General features: G+C 45.6%; 1 protein-coding gene across 1 annotated transcript in view; it reads left to right on the top strand.

The window, feature by feature from the left end:
• The first annotated feature begins 2,159 nt into the window (after nucleotides 1–2,159).
• The window catches only part of psd3l (pleckstrin and Sec7 domain containing 3, like), an 87,981-nt gene continuing 67,417 nt past the window's right edge, over nucleotides 2,160–22,723 (top strand). Inside the window, exons 1-2 of the mRNA XM_080528344.1 lie at nucleotides 2,160–2,256; nucleotides 3,875–4,393. Of these exons, the coding sequence (XP_080384470.1) occupies nucleotides 2,186–2,256; nucleotides 3,875–4,393 (590 nt within the window). The 5' untranslated portion in view covers nucleotides 2,160–2,185. The remainder of the gene's footprint in view (nucleotides 2,257–3,874; nucleotides 4,394–22,723) is intronic.

Genomic DNA, 22,723 nt, shown 5'->3' with positions numbered 1-22,723 from the left:
GACTTTAACATGTGACCTGTGAGTTAAACAAAGCCATTCTACCCTTCAGTCAGGTACATGTCATGGTAAACTGGAAAATTGTGCTAATTGACACCCCCTTCTGGCCCACACCCTCGTAAACAGGTTCAACCAGAGGACAGCGCAAAATATACTGAGAGCTAAAAACCCTGAGGTGGATTTGGTTAATTCACTCATTATATATTCTCCCTACATGGATCAAAGTGGCTAAAGGGCTGTTAAATATTAGATGAAACACTACGTTATCTGACTTAAGAAGGGGAACCCACTGCTTTCTCACACTCCCTCACAGCTAATTGAAACAGATAGCTGTTCAAACGAGTCTATGAATGGCGATAATGTCTATGAACACAAGTCATTTCTCATGTCAGACTCTAGCCTTGGCTGTCACTGTGGCTGTGAAGAATACTGTCTTAATAACACTGAGCTATGGTCCTCTGAGGCCCTTTGACAGCCAGTGAAAGAGACATCTGCATGTGTGTGCTTGCGTGCGCGTGTGTGTGTGTGTGTGTGTGTTTGTGTGTGTGTGTGTACCTGTGTATATCTGTGTGTGTGTGTGTGTGGGTGCGGGTGCGTGTTAGTTAGTTTGGGTTGGACTCATCCCAAGCAGTTTCTTTGGCTTGCTCCTTTCCTGAGTGAGTGGACACAGTAACATAGTGTTCACAACCACACAAGAGTCCCTCAGATGTAGCATTTTGTTAAGAGAGATCTCACACACACAGAAGAGAGATGCACTCCAATATCTCCCTCATGATGACCACTAATGATCCGCTCATTGCAATGATGATGATGGTGGTGACAAGTACATTAAAGTACAGTGATACATTTCCTCTCTATTTTGTTGATCTTTTAGCGATGCTTTCTACGACAGTGTGCCGTATTTCTAGACCTTTATCTGGAATCTATGACGATGACAACAAAAGAGTAAACACTTTCTTGTTCTTGTGACATACTGTATTTGTCTGTCTTTACTCTCTGCTTTTGGCTGCCATGACATTCCATATTGACATGCTCTCTCCTTCTCCCAGTGTCGGTGTTAAACTCCCCCCCTGTCCCGGTGACTGGAGCCAGCAGCAGCAGCAGCAGCAGCAGTAGCAGCAGCACGGTCCTAGACTTCTGTCTCCTTGACCAGGACGATGACATTGACCAGACCTCTCTCTTCCTGGAGATCGACCGCGAGCTCGCCAACCTGCTGAGCGGCCTGAGCACCCGCACCCATGATGCCACAGCTGCCCCGGCCACGCCCCCCTCGTCACGCCAACCCCAGGACGACCGCAACTACGCCACAGAGAGCCACGCCACAGCCATGATCCCCTATAACGGCCAGAACGGCGCCACACGCAGCCGATCCCCTCTAACCGCCTCGCCACACGCAGCCAATCAGGGCTCAGAGAGGCCGTTGGTTGGCACGGTGGACGAGGAGAGGGAGGAGAACGGTGGGTTGGGTTTGGACCTGGGTCTGGATCTGGGACTGGGTCTGGATTTGCCTGGGGACCCTCTCCTGTCCCCCACCTTCCTCCTGGACTCGTGGACGGAGGCTGTGCTGAAGGAGGCGGCGCCCGTGGCCTCCTCCTTAGCAGCAGCAGCAGCAGCAGGCAGCGGCCTCTCCTCCCCACACCCGGCACTCAACGGAGACACCAGGAATGCGCCCATCCCCAGCCAAGACAAACGCAGCGGTCCTGGGAGAGCGAATGCCAGCGCCAGCCCGGCCCAGACTCAGACTGCTGCCTTCACATCTGGGCCGGGCTCAGGGGCCGGGGGGCGCGCGGGGGAAGCCACCCACGCTACGGACCAGACTATGAACCACCAGGCTACGGACCAGTCTCAGCCCAGGATGGGCTCGGGGTCTGAGCCGGCCGCTGAGCCTACCTCGGACCCGAGCCTGTCTGAGCAGAGAGGAGGCGCTGCTCTGGAGGACGGGTCCCTGGAGGAGTCCAGTAAGATCCTAGCTGAGATCCCTGGGATCTTCACAGCCTTCCTGGATGGAGGGACGCTGAGAGAGAAACCGCCGAAGAAACTCCGCTTCATAGAGAGCCGGCCGGGGAGCACGGCGGACGGAGGGGGTCAGATGCAAGGGAGTGTGGGAGGAGGAGGAGAGGAGGAGGAGGTGGAGAAGGGAGGGAGGAACAACCTGAGGGTGGAGAGCTCCCTGGACAGTCTAAGCCCCATGCAGAGGGACGGTCCTCTGTGTCTAGAGGATGAGGTGTTCAGAGCCCTGCCAGAAAAAGACTCTACCAGGTAGGTCACATGACATCTCATTTACCTGACTCTACCAGGTAGGTCACATGACATCTCATTAAACTGACTCTACCAGGTAGGTCACATGACATCTCATTAAACTGACTCTACCAGGTAGGTCACATGACATCTCATTAACCTGACTCTACCAGGTAGGTCACATGACATCTCATTAAACTGACTCTACCAGGTAGGTCACATGACATCTCATTAACCTGACTCTACCAGGTAGGTCACATGACATCTCATTAACCTGACTCTACCAGGTAGGTCACATGTTTGCTGAATCCCAAACCAACCCCTCGCAGGATTAGATCAATGGGGGGGGTCAATGTAGTATAGAAATTGCTGGAGCTCACCTTGCCCTCTGATGGGTTAAGTGGTTGTTTACTGTCCAATAGCTCTCCTCCCTGGAGGATAACCAGTGAGTCAGCCAGGTACTGTTGAAAATCAATGACACACTCGCTAGTCAACTAACATAGCTTGTTTTGTGAGCCTGCTAACAATGTAAAGTAGTGTTATAGTTAACTAGGTAGTAGTGGGGATTACTCACTGAATCCATTGCATTGCAGTATTTTGGCTTGACTAGCGAGTGTGTCATTGATTTTCAACAATGTTGAAATGTATTTAAATTTTTCTGAATAAAAGTCAGAACATTTTGATTGGTTGGCGACTTGTTCCTGATTTCAACAGCTGCCTGTATGTAGCCTAATGACTCCAGTATGAAGAGCACCATGGAGGTCATAATGCTGTTGATATGATCCAGAAGATGTTAGCCGACTGCCTACCAGAAATCGGAGGATAGGCTCATTGTAAAGCATGGAATGAAATGAGGAATTTTCCCTGTTTGCAGGAAGCTTCTGTTCTGCTCTGGAACCTGCTGTTCTGGGGGAAATGTATGTTTAGTTAGTTCAACTGAAAGGAAGCAGAGAGGTGTTAGGTCTCCTGGTTAATAATGGAATCATGTGCTCAATAACTTCCTCTGGGAGTTTACCATAGAGCTAACACATGAAAGGGACAGTATATATTTTGTTTTGTTTGAGGGCCATGAAGAATTTGAGGGAATTTGTGGTGTGCATGTTGAAAATGCCTTGTGTTGAGGAACTTTTTTACTCCAAAAAGAAACCCTTTCTACATCTTATTTGAGGTTTATTATTTCACATTTTCCATATACTTCAATAAAACATTGCACGTTTTTCCTACACTGAAGAAAAGTATGTTCTAAATGAGTTTGCTATGGTTTCCCTCACAAAGGTGTTTAAATGCAGTACCGTACTCACGGTTCTCTCACAGTGTAGCTCAATAGAAACAACATGATTGTTCAGTGAGGCTCCCTCACTTGTGTCTGTTAGAAACCCAGCCTTAAGATGCAAAAAGCAAAAGCTTTAATTCAAAGCATAGTAGAATATGACATGCAGTCATTGTCTTTTGGTTCAACAACTGGCTGCACCTTCTGTCATCCGTGTATTGTCCCATATCCCTCCAGCAGCACCAAGACCAGCTACAGCAGGCGTGACACCATGGCTCCTTCCAATGGAAACAAAAGTTGACTTTGTCGGATCAAACTGTCCTCCTGATGTTGTGGTTGTGTTTCTGTCTGTCCCTTCCTCTCCAGCAGCAGCTCCCAGACCAACGGCGGCAGTGCAGCAGAAGAGAAGGGAGGCAGGGAGACGTCTGAGAGCCAGGAGGCCACAGACGTGTTCAGCTGGCAGTTTGAGAGCATCCTGGAGTCGGAGCGCCTCCGCAGCACGCTGTACAGCAGCCTGGACTCCCTGGACGCCCTGTCCTCCTCCGCAGACGACGAGGCCGACGGCAGTGGGGGGGCGGAGGGCGCCGGGAGGGCGGGCTTCACCTTCGACATGCCCCTCACGCCCATGATCCAGCAGCGCCTCAAAGAGACCGCCCACTTCCTGGACGGGGGGGCGGACATGACGGCGAGACAGGAAGTGCTCAGCGTCACGGCGACAGGGAAGGGTGGGAAAGCCGCCCTGGAAGTGACGTCATCCTTCCAGGACATGACGGCCGGGGACCTCACGTTCGGCGACCAATCGGATAAACATTTCAGCGGGCCCTTAGCCAATGGCGTGGTGGACAGTGCGGTGCTAGACCCCAAGGATTGGCTGCACGGCTGCCTGAGGTAGGAAACACAGAGGGGTTATTATTCAATAACAATAAGAGCTCTCTTAGATTCTTAATCTGTTATTATGGATGAATAGGCTGTGTAATAGGCTGCTTGTCTCATCCTGTGTTGCTGCTCACAGTGAGGTCTTGTGTGGCTAAGCAGGATAATGCTAACTACCTGATTGAGGAGCTAGCGTCCACCGTGTCCTGCAGCTGTGCTAGGTTTCTGATCCAGGGTGATGCTGCCACCTACTGCACATAGTTCTTTACTACACTCAGACTTCTTTACTACACTCAGACAGTGATAGAGTGGTGCTATTACTAATAGTCTCTGAGCCATAATTTATCAGCCTTCAATACTTCAATCTTCAATACTGCTACACTGATGTTAAAGTGTTGAAGAACAGGTGCAGATACAGTTACAGATACAGTATACAAGTAATAAAAGTCATGTTAAAGGCTGATATGTTTGTCCATCAAACCAGAGGCAGGCTGATAAAGACTATGACCACCCTCTATATGGTAAGAGATAGTTTGGCTGTTTGGGTGCAGGACCATTAGGTTACATTTAGGGGTTAGTCCATTAGGTAAAGTGGCATCAGTGTTAATGCTGTGTAAGTGCCTGTGGACAAAACAAAAACATCTCAAATGAATAGAACTAGTTCAGTCAGCCCTGCCAGAGTATTACACCCACATATCTTTGGCTTAGCAGAAATACATTCCTCAGTAAATCCCTGATTTTCAAATCAATCCCTGCCGTTACAGTAAAGTACAGAATGTGTCCCCTACCTTTGAGATACTAGGTAAGGTTTAGCCTAGGTTCTACCTCCTCCTGAGTCCAAACACATATCACACTCCCCAGTTATATTATTACTACCAGTACTTTTCAGATCCAGCAGACAACATCATGAAACCACTGGGGGAGAACACCATGCATTGAGAACAGCTTACAGGATCAACAGGCTGGATTCCTGAGCATATTATTGACCAGGGGGCACAGACCCATTTGGCCTGCTCCCAACAGAAATACCACAACACACCATTTAGCCTTGGCTGCGTGAGCAGGGTGAGGGAGGGGGTAGTGGTGGTGGCTGATGCCTTGTTAAAGAAAGCTACCAGTGGAGGCTGGTGGAGGTAGATATCGGAGGACGGGCTCATTGTAATGCATGGAACAGAATTAATTAATGCGTTCCATGCGCGTCCTCCGATGTCCACCTCCCCCAGCCTCCCTGGAAGCTGCTGTGTGTAGTTCTGTGCTTCAGAAGTAAGGCCAAGTGCTCTGATCCGTCTGTAGACTGATGTCTTTGATACGACAGCCTCCCTTCACCCTGCCTTTGATGCCTATCGTCGGACCTTTAATATGAGCATAATGGGACTCAGATGGTACCAATGTGGGTGTGAGGGAGAGTTGTGATCGTAATTGAATTTATGGGTTATGAGTTATGGTTCCAATTAAAGCAGATGGATAGTATCTGACCTTGGGAAGGGTTTAATGAGCAGCATTACAGATGCAAATGATATCTCTACGGAGTCCGGCGCTATAATCTATCCTAATTTTCATCATTGTGGATGTAAGCTGACTGCTTTTGCATCTCATTTCCCATAAGGAGATTTGATTAAAAATGGCTTCTTAACGCCAGCAGTTTGAATCTTTGTCTATATGCACTGGCTGCAGCTGAATATTAGATTCAACATAGGCTATGTTACACCACTGCAGCTCTGGAGGCTACACATTAACAAAGGGGCTATCTCTGTCTGGTAAGAGCTGGAGCGTAGTTAATGGTGTGTACAGCCGACATCCCCCTGCGTTGGGCAGGCGTTTTTTTTTCCTTGTTTCAATGCCAAGCCAGGTTAGACGATATTAAACACTGGTGTTATTTATAGCCACAGCAAAAAAGCAGACATGAGCCCCTCTGGTGCTGCACACACACACACACACACACACACACACACACACACACACACACACAATCTCTCTCTCTCTCTCTCTCTCTCTCTCTCTCTCTCTCTCTCTCTCTCCCGTACGATGAAGGACATAAATAAACCCCCGGCACGCTGACATCATAGGCACACGCGCACATACACACAGAAACACACACACACGCTCCCCTGCCACCACCCGAGCCGCACGTTCCCCGTGGTTGGTTCATTCATGCTTACGTGAGGAGTGTCCCAGCGTGTGGGGCTTGGGCCTCGGGCCTCGTCTAGCAGATGGAGAGAGAGGCAGGAGAAGCAGGGAGGCAGGAGAAGAGGGGAGGCAGGAGAAGAGGGGAGGCAGGGGGCAGGGCGCCTTTCCAGCTGGAGCTCCAGGCTACGATGATGGTGGACTCTGCTCCACACACCTCTCTCTCTCTCTTTCTCACAAACACACACACACGCACACATCGGCCGGCCATACCGACTGCAGCTGGCTTCTAGTGAATAAGCAGAATCTGGATCCCTGTGCTCTTGGCTAGCAGCAGCAGCAGCAGCAGCAGCAGCACTACTAGCCTGGGTACCTGAGTCCTTCAGCAGCAGCAGCAGCAGCAGCAGAGTCCTGGTTCCTGGGCTGTTCTCCAGCACCAGTAGTCCTGTTCCTGGGTGGCTCTGTGGCTACAGGAGCAGCTCAGCAGCAGTCCCGGTTCCGAGCAGCAGCTCGCCACGAGGAGGAAACAGCGCTGCTCTTGTCTTCATGTAGGTCACAGTAGAGAGGCAGAGCGGAGCACAGCGTTGGTTCAGCTCACTCACTCAGGAACTCAGCAGCTGATCACATGGCTCAGGATACAGCCAAAGAGTTTCATTCTTAGGGAGTTGTTCTCCTCCTCTCCTCCTCCTCTCCTCCTCCTCCTCCTCCTCCTCCTCCTCCTCCTCTCTCTCCTGCTGGCTCCTATGGGCTCGGTGGTGTCCTCCTGTTTCTCCCAGACGGGGCGGGCTGGGCCCGAGGCCAATGGCGAGGCCGAGGCAGGACCGGACGACTCCATCCAGTAAGTGGCGACCTTCAGTAATGCATGACATCGTTTCTGCCGGCTGGCTGGCTTGTCGTCATGACGATGGCTGTGTAGAAAGCCTTGTGTTCCGAGGCAGGTCGGTTGAGTCTCGCTGCTAACGTGTTTCTGCTCCGCAGTGTCTCGTAGGAACAGCAGCCGGCGCACTCTGTCTCTGTCTCTCTTCCTCTCTCTCTCTTTCTTCCTCTCTCTCTCTTTCTTCCTCTCTCTCTCGCTTCCTCTTTCCCTCTCTCTCTCTCTCTCTCTCCACTCTCGTCTTTCAGGAGTGAACCTTTTGCGAACTGAAAGCTTAGCGTTGCTAGATTAATTCTGTTGCCCTTTCCCCCTCACTCTCCCTTTCTCTCTTTCTCTCTCTCTCTCTCTCTCTCTCTCTCTCTCTCTCTCTCCCTCTCCCTGTCCTTTTCTCCCTCTCTCTTTTTCTCAATAAGTGTGTGGTTCTTTAACAGGGCTCTGACATGACTGGTAATGATGAATGTATGTCAGGGCTCTTGGCTGTGCTGTTCTGTCTGGTGTAGAGATGTACTGCCTCTCGCAGGACGTTTGTGTCCAGTCAGCAGCTGTATAATGGCCAGCCCTCTACTTCCCACTGGACAGCCCATAAATAGGTGAAACATGAAGGAAAATGTCATTCATCATTCCACACCCTTAAGAGCCACACAAAGGAGAGCTGCTGTTGCTAGCTACATGTGTGTTACGGTCTGTCAGTGACCCTCCAATCTCCGGATGAAATCAGTGGTTGGTTGAGAGGATTTAGTTTCACGGTTAGAATAATGTTTTCTTTGTTTCGATGAGTGTTTCACACAGGCTGATTCATCGAGCTGATTCATATACGTAACTGTTACGAAACAGGGAAGTTGACTGCTAACAGGGTTGTTGACTGCTAACCCTATGTTTCTACTGAGGTCACAACCGCAAGTATCTTGAACTGGTATCCCATGTTTATTGACTTTCATAAATTAAAATATAGTCCTCATAATGATTGCTAATCATTTTAGTCTGGTTATAGAATATGAGTTGCTCTAACCCATTGCTGTTAAATGTCTCCTTAAGTTCAGGCATTTGATGTTGATATGGACTTGTTGTTATAGTGGACCTGTTGTTGTTATAGTTAGTTCAATGGAGTGTATTTGGATTGGAATCCAACGATGATGTCAGCGTACTTCTCCAGGGGAAGCCCAGCCTTGACGGGCCAGGTTATGAACAGGACACCAACTCTAACCATGACACTTCAGTCTGACTTTCATTAAGACATGAAACCTTTCACACATTCATAATCTTTTGAGGGACTTTGAGGGGTTTTAAAACCGTTTTGGAGAGTTCCTACTTTGGCTGGCTGACTGGCTGGCTGGCTGACTGACTTCACTGACTGACTTCACTGACTGACTGAATGACTGGTTCATTGACTGACTGACTGACTGACTGACTGACTGACTGGCTGGCTGGTTGACAGACTGACTGGCTGACTGACTGGCTGGCTGCCTGGCTTGACTGGTCCCTGAGAGTGTAGTGTGTTGTCACTGTGTTGTCATAGAGCTGTCTCATCGTCCTCACATCCTCACCCCCACCACCCCAGAGACCCAGCAGCACTGGAGCACTCTCACTCTCTGTTCTCACGTTCTGTCTATCTCTCACTCTCAGAGAGGACTGTGACTCAGCAACCTTAACCTCTGCTCTCTCTCTCTCTCACTCACACACACTCACTCACTCACTCCCTCACTCACTCACTGACTCACTCACTCACTCACTCGTCTGTGCGTGTGTGTGTTTTGGGACACCCAGTGAAAATGACTGCTTCGCTCTCTTTGACAAGGAAGCCTTTGGTGTTCTGTGTGGATAAGCACATTTTCAGGAGAATCAGCAGCAGAGAGTTTGTTTTACTTGACTGAAGCAGAACACAATCTGATGAACCACCTGCTCCACAGCCAGGTGTATGGTGACATTGTGCTAAGGCACGTGGAACTTGCATTGTTTAGGTCAGTTTCTCCTCCTGGACACCAAGGGGCAGTGATGAGCAGACAGACACAGGCCAGATGTGTACAGTCAGCTAAAGCCTGGTACACACATAAAGATTTTCTAAATCTTAACAGATTCTTTATCTGAGAGACCCCCACACATGAAGATAAAGTGGGGAACAGTTTTGATCGTATTGTGTGGTTTGCTCCGATATTCTCAATACAGCACGCCACATTTATAAAGATCTGATCTACGACAATCTAGAGTCTCGTCCCCCAGGCCAGAAATCTCACGTGATCAGGGTAGTAGTACCCTGAGTGACCTGTATGAGGCAGCCATGTGCGACAGGACAAATAAATTGCAGAAGAACGAAAAGAAGAAGACGCGTCAGTCAGCTCGCTTCTTGATTGGCTACATTCCATTCCACGTCACAATCGGACTCGGGAGTCGCCCACACACAAGAGGATTTTTTTAACACGTTTAATATTTACGATCGTCGGCCCGGACAATTTTCCGAGCAGACCGTTTGGAGAAATGTACACTTAACACACCTCACACCACAGGATAATCGTGTAGGATAATCTTTAGAGCCATCCGATAATCGGGCGTTTGCTATCCTTGGTCGGAAGGGGGGAAATCGTGCCAAAATCGTCCAGATTATCTTTATGTGGGTATCTGGCTAGACAGGGGAAGACACTGGCCACTGCATTACTAACTGCTCAGCCCATTACCCGTGATAACTGAGCAGTGTCAGAAAAGACCTGGGTCTACCATAGTTTTCCCACCTGTTCTCACCTATCAGGTACAGTACAATAGTTTCTAACCCAAACAAGTGTACAGTAAACATGCTCTCCCCAACGGCCAAACAGTGTCATTTTTACTACAGCGCCCCCCTTGGGCCAGTTAGTGTACTTTTGTAAACGCCTATGACAACGCTCTTTTTTGGGGGCATTTATGCCTTTATCCAAAGCAACTTACAGCAAATAGGCTACATTTGTCTAAGTAAGTGCTTGGGCCAGGGGCCATTGGCAGTCATAATGCTAGAAGGAGCAAGAATTACGTTTTTATTAAATGTTTATTTTTAATGCAGTAGAGATACTGTACAGGGAGGGGTTAGAGGGGATGGAGAGGTTTCAGGAGCGACAGTTAAGACTGTCCCCTTCCTGCATTCATCATGTGGGACAATGAACAGTTTATCAAGGCCGAAGGTATGCACTCTCTAAGTTTAGTCTCTAAGGACATAATTAGAGCCTATAGATGCTGATGCACATGCTGAGTCATCCCCCCCATAGTCCTCTCTCTCTATCCTCCTCTCACGCTATCCTCCTCTCACTCTATCCTCCTCTCACTCTATCCTCCTCTCACTCCATCCTCCTCTCACTCTATCCTCCTCTCACTCCATCCTCCTCTCCCTCCATCTGTCTCGTTCTCACTCTCTCGTTCATGCACGCACGCACGCACGCACGCACAAACACACCCTTATCTCAGCCAGGGTTCAGGGTGTGTGTCCCTGACCTGTGTGTGTCGTGCGGGGGAGGATAATAGGAAGCAGCTCCAGTCTTTCTTCAATACCAGGGAGTGTCTCTGCTCTCTCCCCTCTCAGATCCCTTTTCTCTGTTTCACTCTCTCTCTCTCTCTCTCTCTCTCTCTCTCTCTCTCTCTCCTTCTTTCTCTCTCTACCTCTCTCTTCCTTTGCTTCTCTTGCTCGCCATTGGTGTGTGAATGGGTGAATGAAAGGCCATTGTAGAGCTTTGGAATAAGGCACTATATAAGTGCAGTCCATTTACCATTTACCACTTGGATGTTCAGGGTTGACTGATGCTGACCACATGAGGACACAGAGATGTCAATCAAGTAGATGTTGTCCCCCACGAATGAATAGTACCACTCCTTTTGTGAATTGGTGACAATTATTCAAACGTATGACTGAAAAGCTACCGGAGTGTGTAGTGTTTATTTGATTAATTTCCAAGGATTTCACTTTAGCTACTTGAGAACAGTCAATTGGCCAAAAGGTGCGCTCTCCTCTTTGCAACTTATTATGAAGTGTTTAATGAAAACAATAGCTGCACCATCATCAAATGAATCGGTGTCACCTAAAATTGTCCCAGTGGTGTCAGAGATGAAACGTGTGACGTACGAACGGACAGAATTTTGTGACATATGAATCTCAGCATCTCCCTGACTTCATTGTGGGGGACAGTTAAAACCTGCCTGTGATTTGTAGCTTCTTGTCTATAATACTTAACACAAGGAGGATAACACAGTGGTTAGTATCTCCAGTTTCCTATTGTAGCTTATTAGTTTCTCTTGGTAAAACAATTATGAAATGGTATTCATATTAAATATCCCTATTCCCTATATAACTGTGAGATGCTGTGTTTCGTGGGCCCGCGTTGCTTTTAACGCTCTTGCATGTAGTTTCCCTTAAACTCAATATGAATAGCCTTCTACCTAGGACAAAGCTTACAATATCCCCAGGCAAGCAGCCGTTATTTGTATATCTCTGTGTATTATATTTGGCCAGAAACATGGTTGTTATTCTGTGGTTTAAACCCACAGGGTCACATTTGGTCCCAATGTGGTTAAACATTCTACACATGTTAATCATTTATAAACTATTTTGCTCAAATTAAACCCCTCCTCTTATTTCTGAGGCGTAGTTCGTTGAGCCACAGCAACGTTTTGATGAAGTGAAAATCATCTGTCGTGCTTGGGGTGGGTAGTTGACAGGTTATCACAATGACGGTAGAACTTCCTAATTTTGGGGAACATTTCCCTGTTTAGATGTTAGCGATGGAGTCTGAAGAGGAAATGAATATAAATTGTGATTACAACCGTACACAACTAGCTCCTCCACCCCCTCTGCTTTTGTATAATGAAACCAAAAAACTGAATTAAATGAGTCATACCAAAACACTCTACACTTCCTCTATTGTGAGGCCGCAAATGTACATTTACAGTACAAGACTATACCTCTGCATGAACCAGGTTCTGTTGACTGCTGTGACAGTTTTAGTTAACATAATTAGCATTTTAATTGAGCTTAGAAAATAAATATGCACATCCCTAAAATTGGAGAATGATTTCCCTGCTAACCATGTGTTGTTAGAAAACAGCATTAGAGCACGATGATGTAAGAAGACTGTTATGTCGGGGAAGGTATGAGTTGATGACACCCACAGTGGCCTGTCTGTGGCCGTACATCATCCTATGGGTGGAGGATAGTCTTTGTATTGATTAAATATTAATTTATCTCCCAAATTCAGACACAGAAGAATGAGTAGAGTGATCCTCACAGCAGCTTAAAGGCAGTGAGAACAGTTTCATGACTGTGAGTTTATGTTTAATGCAATATTAATAAGGTTTAGTTTGTCAAAGTGACTGATCTTTAGCACCGCTCTAGCGCCCCAGAGACAGATGCACCAACAACCAGAGGAAAAGGGAATATACCGTCTTGCATAATCTTGATTTAAGAACTGCTTCAAGTTAATCCTGGAGCTTTGAAAGCTGTTGTGGACTGAGTTGAACTCTGATCTAATCTCTGATGCCTTCTACTGGTCCTAGCTTTTGTGGAAACGTTCTCTTATGTGCATTTAGTTATCTCTAAATCGATGAATTGAGAGAGGGTGTAATTAAATCTATGCTGAACATTTTGCAAGTAAAAAGTCTGTGGCTTGGGATTTTTTAGTCTGTTTGGCCAAAAAGCTAGTTTCCGGGCCCTTTATACCCCTGGTCCTCCCTCAAACCTCATCCTCCATTGTCCCAGATGGAGGAGGCCTCTTGGAGACGTCCCCTGAGACCACAGACGGGCGGGCTGTGAGACGGCATGAGTCACTGCTGAGAAATCTCCTGGCAGCTGTTTTCAACGACACACCCTCAGGAGGCTTGAGAACACCAAACACCACTGGCCTGGCTTGGTCTGGCCTGGCTTGGTCTGGCCTGGTTCTGGTTCTGGTCTGCCTCTGTGGTCATGGGTGAAGGCATTGTCTTACGACAGATAGCACGACTCCGTCCACACTGATCTGTCTGATAACTTGCAAGCAATTATGGGAAGGATAAAGAGTAGCCCGGTTAAAATATGAGCTGTCAAAATGTTACCATCGGACAGGCAAAGTGTTCAGCCTCAAATCAGTCATGACAAAAACAAAACAATAAATCCATCAGTGATTTTCATTTAGTTTCTTTGCAGTGAATTTCCTTATAATGTAGTGAACAACAGGGTACAGTAGCTAGAAGTAAGTGGGTATTGACCTCACTACCTTCCGCTTACAAACCGGCCACGCTAGCTACAACACCAAGAGAGTTAACTCCCTTAGCGGAGCTGCTAACAGGCTTTACACAGGGTTATTACACTATCCCCATCGCAGGGTTTCCGTTAGAAAAAATGTGTGCCGGTCAACGTGTCCGGGAAGATTTCAATTTACCGGACAAACGTGAGATATTCCGGTCATCATATTAAAATATAATATAGCTGTTTGTCGCGGTGATTACTGCTGTGTAGCCTAGCCTATATATGCCGTTTAATGTCTATTTCTCATCCGATACGATTAGATGCGAGCTATATAATAAATATAATAATATAGGCTTTCATGATTCGCATGCGCGCTATGCCATATGTCCAGCGCTGAACGCGCGCCACACTGGGAACTGAACAGACTGCATCGATCAATGAACGGACTCCACATTACGTTAACTGAAGTCTGTTAAATTGTTTGGGATTAATGTGAGTTTTCATTAGCCTGCTCACAGTGGCCTTTCATAGCGGTTTGCTGTTGCCTCAAACTGACCGCCGATATGTGGTCACTGCACCGACTGTGATCAGTGAGAGCCGACATTGTCATATTCGTTGCTCCTCTCATGAATCCGTTATTCTTCCCCGATTTTTTGCACGGTGAGCAGAATTTTTTTCCTTCCCCATCTAAACGCAGCCAGGGGAAATTTTCTTTCCATTCAACTCGGAACCCTCGAGAGTTTTTGGCTGGAGGAGCCACTACGGCACTACTTAAACTTTGTCTTGCCATGTTTACCTCTCGCTCGCTATGGTGCACTTTGAGCTGCAACGTTTGCAGGTTAAAAGCGCTAGCCTATACAAATAAAAGTTATTATTATTATTATGGTGGCCCGCTACGCAGGGTTGCCAGATGGGCCGGGTTATCGCCGAATGGGCTACTGGGTTTAGCGGTAATAGACTGGTTAGGCTGTAAATTGTCAATCCCATCTGGCAACCCTGCCGCTAGGCAGGCTATTGCCGCTGTTTCGCGGAGTCATCATCATGCCGGCGTCAAATCATATAATAATAAAAGAAATATATAGCCTATATATTCGTCTTTTTTTATATAGAAGGAATCAGAATGTGACAATTAAACTTTAGCGAATTGTATTCAAATTGTGCTTAGAGGGAATTATTTTCACCGGACATTATGACCGAAGAGGTTTAAATTTGTCGGACTTCAACACATTTTACCGGACAAAGACCGGTAATTACCGGTTAACGGAAACCCAGCCCCATCGTTCTGGAGAGCATGCCCTCATGCTTCGCTATTCTGAGTCCCTCACGTGGACACGCCTATCCGGTGGCCTCACAGGCACCAACCCACTCTGACACCACTGTAGCGAACAACGGGGTAGAGAAGGTTGCCCTAAGTGGGTATCGAACTCACGACCTTCCGCTTACAAACCGTCCTCGCTAGCTACAACTCCCCTACAACAACCCTTGGCTGGAGCTGCTAACGGGCCTTATACAGGATCATTACAATAACATGACTGTATGACTAGCAGAGTAGTTTGTGTTTGAGTGTGCAGTATTTATTATGTTTGACAATGAGGACGAACACTAGTATGGAATGGTCAGCTGGTCACATTTAATACAAAAATGAAACGTGTGCACATCATACTTCTGTATACAAAACAGTGCATAAGTCCCTATAAAAGTAGTCCGTTTTGTGGCCTGGAATGGTCCAGTGGTCTAATACCACGGCCTACAGTGCACAGTGGTCTACAGTGGTTCGAATCCGACCCATGCCTTGCTGACATGCCCTCTTCTCCTTACTTTCCTGTCTATCTTCACTATCTCTATCCAATAAAATGAAAAATATGATCGGGACTGCCCCACTCAGAAAAAAATTATCTGTAAAAAAAAGTTGCCGGTTTCAGTTTTTTTGTAAGGTTGTAATGCCACAGAAAGCAATGGTTGCCGGATTTTCTGATGTGATGGCACTTGTATTTCCACATATGGTGAAGGCCTGTAACAATTGACAATCGCTCAGGTAGTTCAGACAAAGCAGCGTCATGCTAGAATGCGATATCTGATGTAAGACAAGGGCTGAAGCAGGACAGAGGAGGCACTCAAGGTCACCATGCACCTCAGATGATCGCTGTGTGATTGACAGTGGGTTGGAAGTTGGGTTGTCTGTCTGCCTACCTAGTACTGTGTTAGCCCACTAAGCTGAAGGCATAGGCATTAGCCTGGTAGGCTGACACTAGTCTTTAGTTTCTCATCAAGAGAGTGTGCTTTAAAGGGGCTATCTGTCATTAAACTATCATTTTGATCTCATCTCGTCTATGAAATTAAGAGTGGTTAGAGTTCTCCAGAACCCTCCCTCATCTGTTCCTGACACAAAAAAAAATGTCAGGAGCCCACTTTGTTGCTGTCACACTTGTGTAGCTCAGACAAGGCCCTGAGAAAGTTATGTTTCCCATGCTGCGTTTCATCTTTGTGGTCAAGGACCAGAGAGCGCTCAGCTTATCTGTCCCAGCCGGGGGGGGACTGTGGTTTGTGGAAACCATGTAGGGTAGGCGAATGATTATGGTTGAGGTCACACATGTTTGATACCATTCATTCCATTCCATGCAGTACATTGTGTGTTTTATTGGGTATTCTGTATTTGTATGCAGTATTATAAAGGCAAATATTGTATTTTTTTTACACTTTAAAGGATTAAAAGTATTTAAAACTGTTGTCGTCAAGTGTACGATGCTTTATAATGCAGATTGGCAGTGACACACTAAATGTCCTTTATGAGCTTCTCTTGATTCACATGTTCGGCAGGACTGACAAAACTCCAGCCTTACAGATGAGTTGTAATTGCAGTGCTCTCGTTTTTTCTCAGACCAAATGACACAGGATTTTCAGTGCTAAAGCAAAGCCTTGTAAGAGCTGATTACATGCTGGTGGTATGCATAATGTTTATTTTAGCTCTATCTTGATCCAATGAGGATAAACTGTGTATTTGTGTTATTGCCAGTCTGGCTGGCATAAGGGTTATTATGGTAGAGAATTGGTCTGTGTGGTGAACATAAGAGTGTTTTCTCTCCTTGAAGTTATCTTTTTAAAAGGAGCTACATTTTTCTTGGCCAGATCAGACCTACAGTTTAAGAAGCCGTTCTGCTTTAATGAAGGTTTGTTTTGGAATGAAGCACCAGACAAAACGCAGTCTCATAAAAAACGCTTGGGATTATAGACTGCTATTGTCCAAAGTCTGAACTCCACAGATGGAGACATCCAGACCACATATCATTAACATACTCATTTACATAAATTAGATATACACGGTCAAGTCGGCTAAACGAGCGGTTTTAAAGTAAGCGTCTGTCTTGCATTACTTGCAGCACATACTCCGTGCCTGCGTGTTCCGCTAAAGGGGAAGTTGTGTGTCTAGAAGAGCAGCGGGGAGGCAGGATGTCACAGGGAAACTTTCTCTGCTTGATGTTTCAATGAATTCACGAGACTCTTTGCTGCTCTCCGCTGTCTGGATGCAAGGGGTTGTGGGAAATGCCTCCACCACATTTTGAGCCAGCCTCGGAGGAGACGAGAGGCTCAACAAAGCGGAATGATGTTCTTCTTCGCTGCACTCTCGGCGTGTCGTTTCTCCACTGAACAACGGTGCAAACTGCCGGAGCAACATTCCTCACATTCTGGACCGGATTGCGTTTAACACGATAACTTTCCTGGAATTCATAGAACCACTTTTTTCACTGTGTGTGAATTGCGTTGTATTTCTGTCAGCATAGTAGTATTATCGCAGGTAAAAGAGCGCGTTTTGTTGTTGAATTTCTGACACGGCGCTAAAAAACTATCGACTCGTGACTGACTATACGAAGTGGGACATATTAATCAGGAATAAAACGGGAGGACTCCAGTTCGATGGTTGAGTACTCGGAGAGGATGCAGCTATGGTTGAAAGGTGAGTTTGTGTCTGCAGTCTGAATGTTGGGAAGGTGTGTGTGTGTGTGTGTGTGTGTGTGTGTGTGTGTGTGTGTGTGTGTGTGTGTGTGTGTGTGTGTGTGTGTGTGTGTGTGTGTACTGTAGTGAGGAGTTGGCAACACACAGTGTTTTAGGAGGGTGGGGCTAGGAGAGAGTCCGTTATGTCTGAGAGATGCTGATCTGGAACAGGTTTCTCCGCTCGAGACTTTCCTAACGAAACCTATCCTTGCACATTTGTAACATTTAGTCGTTTGTTTCATATAGGATTTGTAATCCACACCAGTGTTCAGGCCAAATCTATGAAGTAAGCATTTACAGCATTTACATTTTTGTCATTTAGCAGACACCTTTATCCAAAGTGACAACAAATACATTTGTCCAAGTAAGTTTTTTTTTTTTTTTTGTAGTAGTAGTATCTTCATTAGGCTAATATCAGATAGACACAGAAATTGAGTAGAGGAAATATTTAGACCTTTGAAATAGAATATTGCAATACTCCTGTGTGACAGAATTTGTGAACATAGATGTCTTTACTCACTTAATGTATCTATTAATTTATTATTATATGACTTTTTTTTATGACGGTATGGGATGAAGCTGCCACTCGCATTGATTTAGCAAGTAAAAGTCATTGCGGCTTTTTTTCATTGCTGTCTCTCAGGCTTCAAATCCTGGGGGCTCTGTTTAGTTACTATGCAGAAAAGTAACAAGCGACCAATCATAATGACATTACAAATATTTAGCCAATCAACATTTAGCCAATCAGCGTCCGAATCAGCGCTCTGAAATACGGATTTTGCCGCCTCTGAAATCATTCTCTCTGTCAACCTGAGGAGAAACTCAATTTACGGAGGTCGACATCAAGTTGTAATTTCGCAGGTAGGTAGCTAAACAAACGTTTAAAAGCAACGTTTTTAAATTATTATTATTATTACGAAGAAAATCAAAATGTCCACTTGTTCAGTTTGAAGATAACTCAAGTTCGCAGCTAAACGTTTAGCTAGCTAGCTGAAGCCTGTTAGTTCGTTGGTTAGCTGCGACCAGCGAGGTAACCACGGTTACCTTAGAGGTTTGATAGTTAACCAAAGCGTCTAAACATATAGCTAACTAAGTCTTATTTAACTTTCATTTCCACAGTGCTTATCTAACGTTTCTAATGTCTGTTATGTTCAGTTAAATTGAAGTTCGCTGCTGACCCGCCAACGAACATGGGTGCTGAATCAAGCCGTGATAGGTGAGGTAACCTGAGGTAACCTGTAGACAGGCAGTGCTGTGAATAACGGCGTTAAAATAAACGGCGTTATTTTTTTCTGTAACGGGTAATCTAATTAATTATTATTTCCATCGTTATAACGCCGTTACCGTTACCGGTAATTCAGTGCGGCGCGTTACTACTGAAGCTTCTCATTGTCATCCGACCTCAGTCACAGCTGCAACGGTGTTTTTATTTGTTTGTTGGGGAGGGGAGGGGCGGAACAACCGCTTAAGTGATCATGATTGGCTATGGTAGAGAACATTTCATGGTAAGCCAACCATAAGCCAACCATAGTTCAGTGTCAACACTTCATATTGGCTAGGATGTTAGATGACTGGGTTGGCTGGATGAATGAATGCATGCATGGATGGATGAGTGTTAGGAAGGAGTGTACGGATGGATAGATGAATGAATGAATGTTTAGGAGCTAAAGTTGGATTTGTCCAAGAAATTCATGTCTTATTTTTTCAGTACTACTTTAAAAGCACTTCATATTGTTTAACTGTTTACTTTTGTTGTGTTGAAAATACTTGAAGTTACAGTCTGTCTACCAGTTGTCTGAAGTTGTGTGACAGTTTGATTTACACTACAAAGATTTAAAAGCACTTCATATTGTTAAATGTTTACTTTAAAAAGTAACGCAATAGTTACTTTCCCTAGTAACTACCGGTAGTTACTTTTATAATGAAGTAATTCAGTTACTAACTCAGTTACTTTTTGGGATAAGTAACTAGTAACTATAACTAATTACTTTTTAAAGTAACGTGCCCAACACTGCATATGATCCATTCCTTACGCGTCAACTTTGCAACATTGTTACAACACAACACCTGCACAGTGGCTTATAAGAAATCTGCTCTTTTGTTTTGTCTTGAAAGATAGCCATGGTTTAGTGACCACCCCCCTCAGAAGATGGACATAATTGCCGTTTTGTTCTCCTAACACTGTCATAATTGCCAACTAATCGGTTGTGAGAGGCAGCACGTGCTTCCCCAATCCAGCTCTCCATATTTATCTTGTATGTATCTGCAACTGAAACCTTATTATCTGTATGTTGATGTGCAGAGTGTGCTTTCCTAAAGAAGTGGACTTACAGAACTAGCAGCTGCCACACTGTGGTGAAATATAGAACAGCATCCTCTTTCTCAGCATCCTCTTCTCTCTCTCTCTCTCTCTCTCTCTCTCTCTCTCTCTCTCTCTCTCTCTCTCTCTCTCTCTCTCTCTCTCTCCGCCCTCCACTAATGGGGATTGGGGACCATTGTATATTCTGTTAGCAAGTTTGTTTTGAGGTGACACGTGTGTGTGTGTGTTGCATAGGTCAACAATGGCGTGTTGTAAATAGGCTCCATGATTTTGCATTTGTTGAACCATAGAATCCAAAATGGAGTACACTCGCATAACAATCGTATTTGAGTGTTTGCCCTGTTCATTTTACATAGGCTACAGATTCTTTATCTTGAAAGTGTCACTTCTCATATTCTATTCCTGCTAGAAGAAAAGGGAAGTTCTCTATAAAATGGTTTAGCTTTTCTAGTTAGGCTACCAGTCGGTGTTTAGGGTGGACGCTGTATCCTGCCCCAGGCCTACTGGTACTAGACTTTCTAAGTCTGTATTCAGTCTGACAACATGTTAAAGCCAAGGTGTGTAATTACTGAGACTAGCAATGCTAGTGGCCCACAGAACAGAAGAAGTCATTACATCTTGGGTTGCATCTTGATTAGTCTTGGACTTATTATTATTTTTTTTAACTGTTTATCAGACACTTTTATCCAAAGCTTTTTGCAATTAAAGATTACAGGTAGAGATGCTCCGATCAGGGTTTTTGGTGCCGATCACCGATCACCGATCACTGGAATCAGTGATCTGCCGATCCGATATCACCGATCACCGATCACAGCGTCGAAAATGGCAATTGAAGCATTCTATTTATTGTGTAGCATTATTTATGTTTTAAATTATTCTTAACACCATTGACATTGTATATTAAGTATTTAAATGAAATTAGGAGATGAGAAAGTATCATGAATTGACGACCATCTGTTTTATTGAATTCACAACCACCTGTAGCTTACTTCAGGAAAAACAAATAAAATGTGAAAATAAAAATCATAATAAATAAAATGTACACTGTCACATCAAATGTGCAACATTCCACTCGAATGAGAGGAACTAGGGGCTCTTAGAGAACTTGGAGCTTATACTGTAACTGTAGCTTTCCTGAGGAACAATAAACATACCCAAACTAAACTGCAACATAAACAGGCTATAGCCAAATATAAAATACTGTTTCAAGTCAGTCAGTTTCAAGTCATATTTAGGAGGAGATAAGACAGCAAGTCAGCAATAATCAATAAAACAAAAAAACAAAACATTGCACCTAAGGAGATTTCAGACTCAAACCTTACTTCTGATTAAGCAGCATCACTGGCAGATTAGCCTTGAGAAATACAAGCATCTCAGCGTTTTTGGCACTCAGCCTGTTCCTCTTATCATCTAAAATATGTCCTGCTGCTGAAAAGTCGCTCGCTATCTACACTTGTGCAAGGTGCACAGAGGAAGACCTAAAACTCACGCGCTAATAGTTGTTGTTGCTAAGCGCCAAGTGACTTCCTGCTCGCGGGGTCACATGACGTCGGTGAACACTACCTACACTACGCTCGTGAAGTCGCGCTGGAACTCTGACCAGCACTCGTGGAACGCCTCTCGTCCAATCAAAGCACTCGGTCCCTTTATGACGTCGAGCCCAGTGTGCGCTTCGGCGCTCTCTGAGCGAATCGACGAACGCAGCAAATGCCGTATGATATTCGTGGTATTGAAAGACCTTGCGTGCGTTCCTCCGCAAGGTATTTCTTTTGAGCAGACATTACAAACGGCATATTTGTTGTCTCTTTCCGACACTGTGTAATATTTCCAGACTGGCGACGCCATTTCGTAAACTGATCGGTCATGTTTGATCGGCCGTTTTGAGAACTCCGATCAAAACCGATCAAGGCCATATCGGCCGATACCGATCGGCGCCGATCAGATCGGAGCATCACTAATTACAGGGACAGTCTCCCTGGATTAACTTGGGGCCTTACTTGGGGCAGCTGTGGCACAGGAGGTAGAGCTGGCGTCTAATGATCGCAAGGTCGGCTGATTGGCGGTTCGAGCCCCGACTGGCCACATATCGAAGTGTCCTTGGGCAAGACACTGAACCCCAAATTGCTCTCAATGAGCGGGCCGGCGCCTTGCATGGTAGCTTGTCGCCATTGGTGTGTGAATGAGAGGCCATTGTAAAGTGCTTTGGAATAAGGCGCTATATAGCCTAAGTCAGTCCATTTACCATTTACTTAGTGCCTTAATCAAGAGCACACGAGTGTGTTCCCAGGTGAGATTTTAACTCATGACCTTCTGATCACCAGTCCAACTCACTATCCTAGGTTACCACTACCCCTAAGTAGAAGTAATTGAAAGTAGATACTTGTTAACTAACGTTGCCATTTTCATCTTTTAAATTCATTCAAATGAATGTTAATTCATCCCATGTATAAACATGGTTATTATCTGTTTTGTTACATGTAGATGCATGTTGAATAATTCTCTCTAGAGTACCAATCAAGCCGCAACCATAACATTTTCCAACGACTTGCTCCGACATTTTTTGTGTGGAATGTTCAGATGCTCGGACAACCCGTCTTTTAGGCTACACGGCGCCGGATTTGGCTGAAACAGTGATGATCTGATATCGTTTGCACCTCCGACTCCGATCGCCGAATTCATGAGCTGAGATGGTGACGAGACGCTGGGAGGGTGTTTTGTATGGTGTTTTGTGGTCAGCGATTGGGTGCGTTTTTCGATAACAATAACGTACCCACAAATGTATTGTGGTTTACTTAATACTGTTCAGCACTTTGAGGTTACATTCAATGCATGACTTATAGCTATATAGGCTAAATAAAATTATGA

Source organism: Nansenia antarctica (genome assembly GCF_963989245.1).
Source record: "Nansenia antarctica genome assembly, chromosome: 4".
NCBI lineage: Eukaryota > Metazoa > Chordata > Actinopteri > Argentiniformes > Microstomatidae > Nansenia > Nansenia antarctica.
Note: the sequence above shows the minus strand (reverse complement) of the source record. Positions and strands in the feature narration are given on the sequence as shown.